The sequence below is a fragment of the Anolis carolinensis genome, chromosome X (assembly GCF_035594765.1).
Source record: "Anolis carolinensis isolate JA03-04 chromosome X, rAnoCar3.1.pri, whole genome shotgun sequence".
NCBI lineage: Eukaryota > Metazoa > Chordata > Lepidosauria > Squamata > Dactyloidae > Anolis > Anolis carolinensis.
Genome location: NC_085847.1, coordinates 7,291,363 through 7,298,995, shown reverse-complemented (window position 1 = coordinate 7,298,995; position 7,633 = coordinate 7,291,363). Strand labels below are relative to the sequence as shown.

The 7,633-nt window shown below is 41.3% G+C and overlaps 1 protein-coding gene across 2 annotated transcripts in view; it reads left to right on the top strand.

Annotated features, from left to right (window-relative positions):
• rasal1 (RAS protein activator like 1) overlaps positions 1–7,633 on the top strand; it is a 33,624-nt gene continuing 25,991 nt past the window's right edge. The window contains exon 1 of one of the 2 annotated variants that reach the window (XR_010000009.1): positions 1–398. Coding sequence is in view for 1 of the 2 variants with exons in the window: in XM_062958610.1 (XP_062814680.1) it covers positions 334–398 (65 nt within the window). In the remaining variant the exon portion in view is untranslated. The remainder of the gene's footprint in view (positions 399–7,633) is intronic. The other variant, XM_062958610.1, reaches the window with a different exon arrangement.

The window sequence follows — 7,633 nt, the reverse complement described above, 5'->3', positions numbered from 1 at the left end:
CAACCTGTAGCGAGCCGCGGTAGCAGTGGAAGCATTGCTGGCGGGCAGTGGTGGCCTGGCGCGCGGTGGGCATTGCCAGACGGGGCAAACGGGCGAGCGGAGCGGCAGGGGGCCAAGTCCGTCGGCGGGGCTCTTCTTGGGAAGGCGGACGGGGAGAAGGGGCTGCTTGGCGGCGCCAGCCTCCGCAGAGGGCGACTCCGGTGCCCTCGGTGCTCTCCCTGCCTGCCTTCGAGGATCAGCGCCTCGTCTTGGGAGAAGGAGACCGGTTGCCAGGCTCCCGTTGCCCGCTTGGCCAGCCCGCTAGGACGGCTGCCCACCCCCATTGGCCCCGGCATGGCCAAGAAGACGGCGCTGCACTTCCGCGTGGTGGAGGGAAGGCACCTGCCCGCCAAAGACGTGTGAGTTGAGTTGCCTTCCTAGCCCGAGAGCGGCACTGGGACCCCAAAGGTCATCTAGTCCGACCCTATACAAATACCCCCATCCAAGCCCTCCCGGTAGATAGCCATCCAGCCTCTGCTTCCACACCTCCAGAGGAACAGTAAGAAAATAATCATTATTAGTATTAATATTAGTAATAATAATAATAATAATTTATTAGTCCTTAGGCCATATCACCATACCGAACCAAGCAACAAAGCTTGATACAACTTAATGAAACTCTACATAGAAAGTTGCAAAGGGACCCCAAAGGTCATCTAGTCCGACCCTATACAAATACCCCCATCCAAGCCCTCCCGGTAGATAGCCATCCAGCCTCTGCTTCCACACCTCCAGAGGAACAGTAAGAAAATAATCATTATTAGTATTAATATTAGTAATAATAATAATAATAATTTATTAGTCCTTAGGCCATATCACCATACCGAACCAAGCAACAAAGCTTGATACAACTTAATGAAACTCTACATAGAAAGTTGCAAAGGGACCCCAAAGGTCATCTAGTCCGACCCTATACAAATACCCCCATCCAAGCCCTCCCGGTAGATAGCCATCCAGCCTCTGCTTCCACACCTCCAGAGGAACAGTAAGAAAATAATCATTATTAGTATTAATATTAGTAATAATAATAATAATAATTTATTAGTCCTTAGGCCATATCACCATACCGAACCAAGCAACAAAGCTTGATACAACTTAATGAAACTCTACATAGAAAGTTGCAAAGGGACCCCAAAGGTCATCTAGTCCGACCCTATACAAATACCCCCATCCAAGCCCTCCCGGTAGATAGCCATCCAGCCTCTGCTTCCACACCTCCAGAGGAACAGTAAGAAAATAATCATTATTAGTATTAATATTAGTAATAATAATAATAATAATTTATTAGTCCTTAGGCCATATCACCATACCGAACCAAGCAACAAAGCTTGATACAACTTAATGAAACTCTACATAGAAAGTTGCAAAGGGACCCCAAAGGTCATCTAGTCCGACCCTATACAAATACCCCCATCCAAGCCCTCCCGGTAGATAGCCATCCAGCCTCTGCTTCCACACCTCCAGAGGAACAGTAAGAAAATAATCATTATTAGTATTAATATTAGTAATAATAATAATAATAATTTATTAGTCCTTAGGCCATATCACCATACCGAACCAAGCAACAAAGCTTGATGCAACTTAATGAAACTCTATGTAGTAAGTTAAATAAAACATTTATCATAATACAGTAAATAAGTGTGATAAAACTGAATATACTAATAATAATAGTAATAATAATAGTTATAATACTTTATTAGTCCTTAGGCCATGTCACCATACCGAACCAAGCAACAAAGCTTGATGCAACTTAACGAAACTCTACGTAGTAATTTGCAAAGGGACCCCAAAGGTCATCTAGTCCGACCCCCTCCTGCTGCCCTATACAAACACCCCCATCCAAGCCCTCCCGGTAGATAGCCATCCAGCCTCTGCTTCCACACCTCCAGAGGACCAGTAAGAAAATAATCATTAGCATTATTAGTATTGATATTAGTAATAATAATAATAATAATATTTTATTAGTCCTTAGGCCATATCACCATACCGAACCAAGCAACAAAGCTTGATACAACTTAATGAAACTCTACATAGTAAGTTGCAAAGGGACCCCAAAGGTGCAAAGGGACCCCAAAGGTCATCTAGTCCGACCCCCTCCTGCTGCCCTATACAAATACCCCCATCCAAGCCCTCCCGGTAGATAGCCGTCCAGCCTCTGCTTCCACACCTCCAGAGGAACAGTAAGAAAATAATCATTATTAGTATTATTAGGATTAATATTAGTAATAATAATAATAATAATAATAATAATAATAATAATATTTTATTAGTCCTTATGTTATCGGGCCATGTCACCATACTGAACCAAGCAACAAAGCTTGATACAGCATAATGAAACTCAAACATTTACCATAATATATTAAATAAGTATGATAAAAATAAACTATTATTATTAGTATTAGGAATAATAATAAGAAATGTTATTGATTAGTCCTTAGGCCATGTTACCATACCGAACCAAGCACCAAAGCTTGATGCAACTTAATGAAACTCTATGTAGTAAGTTAAATAAAACACTTATCATAATACAGTAAATAAGTGTGATAAAACTGAATATACTAATAATAATAATAGTAATGAGAGAGAGAGACTCAAACACAGCTCAAAGTAAAACCAACACAATACAATTTAAAAACCTAAAACTAGACAAACTTTAAAATGGAATAAATCGTGAACAGTATTAAAATAAACTATTATTATTAGTATTAAGAATAATAATAAATATTATTGATTAGCCCTTAGGCCATAACACCATACCAAACCAAGCAACACAGCTTTATACAACTTAACAAAACTCTATGTAGTAAGTTAAAGAAGACACTTATAATACATTAAATAAGTATGATAAAATGGAATATATTATTATTATTATTATTATTATTATTATTATTATTAATAGAGAGAAAGACGCAAACACAGCTCACAGTAAAACCAATACTGTGCAATACAATTTAAAAACCTAAAAGTATGCAAACTTTAAAATGGAATGAAGTGTGAACAATATTAAAATAAACAATTATTATTATTAGTTGTATTAGTTTTATTATTAGTCCCCTGCTTTTCCAACTAGGGATGATGGGACATGCAGGCAAACATACCAGGGTGTATATGTGCGCATATATGCATATATATGTGCTTATGTATCTCTACCTATCTATCCATCCATTCATCTCAAATAATAGTAATAATAATAGTAATAATAATAAATGTTAAATAGAATGGATTACTTAATGGGTATATATGTATATACAGTATACATATATACCCTTACTTAATATGTATGTGTGTGTGTGTGTCTATCCATACATCCATCCATCTCAAATAATAAAAATAATAGCAATAATAGTAATAATAATAAATGTTAAATAGAATTGATTATTGAATGGGTATATGTGTATATGAGTGTGTGTCTGTCTATCGATCCATCCCTCCATTCATCTCAAATAATAAAAATAATAGCAATAATAATAATAATAATAAATGTTAAATAGAATTGATTACTTAATGGGTGTATATGTATATACAGTATGTGTGTGCGCGTATATCTCTATCGATCTATCCATCCATCTCAAATAATGGCAACGCTACGGGAGTTGTAGTTTGCTAAGGCACCGGACCTCTTGGGCAGAGAAGGCTAGAGCCCTTGTCAGACTACAACTCCCAGAATTCCTGATCATTCAGCCATGGCTCTCTGAGCCCGGGGCTGCTGGGATCCGCAGTCCAACAAACCCAGGAGAACTCTCGGCACAGAAGGGGTGCCGGGGAGGCTCTCCACAACAACAACAACAACACTTTGCATGGAAAACAGGGCAAAAAATAGATAACGCTAATTAAAATATGATTCACGGAACCCGCAATGTTTTGTTTGTTTTCACCTCCCACTCCGAAAGCAGCAGAGCGAAGTGACAATAATATAGTAAAAGGACCAACGTTTGAGAAGGCCTGGGTTCGAATCCCCGCTCAGCATGGAAGCATTGGGTGGCTTTAGGGAATCCTCAGAGGAAAGCAACGGTGGCAAACGTCTTGTTCAGAAATCCCAAGGGTCAGGTTGAGGTCATGGTTAGGATCCCAAAAAGGCTGGGGTTCGAATCCTGGGTTGGCAACAGAAACCTATTGGGGAAGTCACACTCTCTCAACCGCAAGGGGAATCGGAAGGGACCGCTCGGGAAAGGGGCTTTCTTTGGACTATATTTCCTTGCATGCCAACGCTACCACGTAAGCTGCCCTGAGTCCCTTTCGGGAGATGAAGGCGGGGTATAAAAATAAATTATTATTATTATTATTATTATTATTATTTTATTATGACACAGCAAACAAGATAGACATGCTGGATTTCGTATCACAAAACCACAAGTCGAACACTTCCCAAGTGTCTAGGACTGTGTGATGCATTATTATTATTATTATTATTATTATTATTATTATTATTATTATTATTATTATTATGACACAGCAAACAAGATAGATATGCTAGATTTCGTATCACAAAATCACAAGTCAAACATGTCTAGGACTGTGTGATGTATTATTATTATTATTATTATTATTATTATTTTATTATGACACAGCAAACAAGATAGACATGCTGGATTTCGTATCACAAAATCACAAGTCAAACACTTCCCAAGTGTCTAGGACTGTGTGATGTATTTCCGGATGATGCGTGCAGATCCCAGTCGGGTGGCCTTTTGCAGTTGGCAGATCGTAATTTTGTCAGTGTCTATTGTTTCCAAATGCCGGCTGAGATCTTTTGGCACAGCACCCAGTGTGCCCATCACTACTGGGACCACCTGCACTGGTTTCTGCCAGAGTCTTTGAAATTATTATTATTATTATTTTATTATGACACAGCAAACAAGATAGATATGCTGGATTTCATACCACAAAATCACAAGTCGAACACTTCCCAAGTGTCTAGGACTGTGTGATGTATATTATTATTATTATTATTATTATTATTATTATTATTATTATTATTATTATTGCCCGCCCGGATTGGCCTCTTTGTTGCCAGGCCAGGTGGCACCTTTGTGTCCGGTGGCTTTGAATGGGGAGAGAGCGCTGCCAAATTCCAAGGCTCTATCCACAGTGGCCGTGCGAGCCGATGGAGCAGCCGTGCGTGCCCACGGATGCCGGGTGTGCCAGGGAGGAATTTCAAAAGGCAACCATGCTCCGTGCCCGCTGCCTGAACTTTCCGGCTGACGCAAGCCGCTGCTTTTATGTCGAGGAGCCCAATTTAAAAGCGGGCGCTTTGAAAGGGTCCGGGGAAAATTGCCTTGCGCACGGCGCAATTGCGCTAAGTGGAAAGCTCGCTGGCGTCGGATCACTTTTGTGGCATTCCAGCCGTTGCCATGGATGTGCCGACATCATTTTGAGCTGGCATACACAGGGGTGCATCTACGCCAGGCATGGGCCAACTTGGGCCCTCCAGGTGTTTTGGACTGCAACTCCCACAATTCCTAACAGCCGGTAGGCTGTTAGGAATTGTGGGAGTTGCAGTCCAAAACACCTGGAGGGCCCAAGTTGGCCCATGCCTGCTCCACACTGTGAAATGAAAGGAGTCTGGCACCACTTTTAAGTGCCAAGGTCTCAATACTATTGGAATCCCGGGAGTTGTAGTTTGACAAGGACTTACGCCTGCTCTGTGTTTTATAATGATTGTGATTTTTTAATGCCTTTTAAATTTGTTTGTGTGTTTTTGTATTTGATATTATTGTATGTTGGTTTTATATCTGTAAGCCGCCCCGAGTCCCTCTGGGGAGATGGTGGCGGGGTACAAAAATAAAATTATTATTATTATTATTATTATTACTTAGGTCCGATGGGAATGGCAGTACAGCAAAAACGGAAAAGCCGCAAGTGGCTAAATAACGCACATGAAATTACAATCAAAATTTCTGCTCCGACAATCCTTTTATTGTCGGACGGATGAATCGAGTTACTATTATCGCTTCTCGGGTTACCATCCTGTCTGATATTAATCTATAAATAATAGAGGAGGAGCTTTTCCTTGGCTGGTGTCTCAGTCGACATCATAATCTGTCGGATCATCATAATCTGCCATGCGATGGAATCCTGGGATTTGTAGTTTGGCAGGGGCCTGGAGAACTACAAATCCCGGGCTTCCATAGCACAGAGTTAGGGTTAATCTGTCAAATGAATACTATTTGAGGCCACCCGAACCGACCCAGCTTAATGCTGTGGACTCTTGGGATCTGTAGTTTGGCGAGGGCTTGAGAAACTATAACTCCCATGCTTCTATAGCACTCAGGGTTCATCTACATTGGCGAATGAATATTATTTGAGGACACTCAAACTGACCCGGTTCAATGCTGTGGACTCCTGGGATTTGTAGTTTGGCAAGGGCTTGGAAAACTATAACTCCCATGCTTCTATAGCACTCAGGGTTCATCTACATTGGCGAATGAATATTATTTGAGGACACTCAAACTGACCCAGCTCAATGCTGTGGACTCCTGGGATTTGTAGTTTGGCGAGGGCTTGGAAAACTATAACTCCCATGCTTCTATAGCACTCAGGGTTCATCTACATTGGCGAATGAATATTATTTGAGGACACTCAAACTGACCCGGCTCAATGCTGTGGACCCCTGGAATTTGTAGTTTGGCGAGGGCTTGGAAAACTATAACTCCCATGCTTCTATAGCACTCAGGGTTCATCTACATTGGCGAATGAATATTATTTGAGGACACTCAAACTGACCCGGCTCAATGCTGTGGACCCCTGGAATTTGTAGTTTGGCGAGGGCTTGGAAAACTATAACTCCCATGCTTCTATAGCACTCAGGGTTCATCTACATTGGCAAATGAATATTATTTGAGGACACTCAAACTGACCCGGCTCAATGCTGTGGACCCCTGGAATTTGTAGTTTGGCGAGGGCTTGGAAAACTATAACTCCCGTGCTTCTATAGCACTCAGGGTTCATCTACATTGGCAAATGAATATTATTTGAGGACACTCAAACTGACCCGGTTCAATGCTGTGGACTCCTGGGATTTGTAGTTTGGCAAGGGCTTGGAAAACTATAACTCCCATGCTTCTATAGCACTCAGGGTTCATCTACATTGGCGAATGAATATTATTTGAGGACACTCAAACTGACCCAGCTCAATGCTGTGGACTCCTGGGATTTGTAGTTTGGTGAGGCCTTGGAAAACTAGAACTCCCATGCTTCCATGGCACTGAGTTAGGGGGCCCCAACACTGTTGAACAAATGCCATTTGACTCCACTTGGACTGACTTGGCTGAATGCTATGGACTCTTGGGATGTGTAGTTTGGTGAGGGCTTGGAAAACTATAACTCCCATGCTTTCATAGCACCGAGTCTATATATTATCTGTCTCTATATTATATCTATCTATCTACCTTTGCTTGCATCAGCAAATAAAGCAATGCAGTCTGTTTCGTAAGCATCCATATCTGCCAGCTATTTGGGTTCTGCCAGACGTTTCTTTTCAACAGAGCAAGGCTTTCTTTCCTGGGACTCGCATAGGAAGCACACACAAACGGATGCAGAATGTATAACTAACTTTATCTTATTTGCTGGTGAGACATTCTGCAAAGCTCGGAAC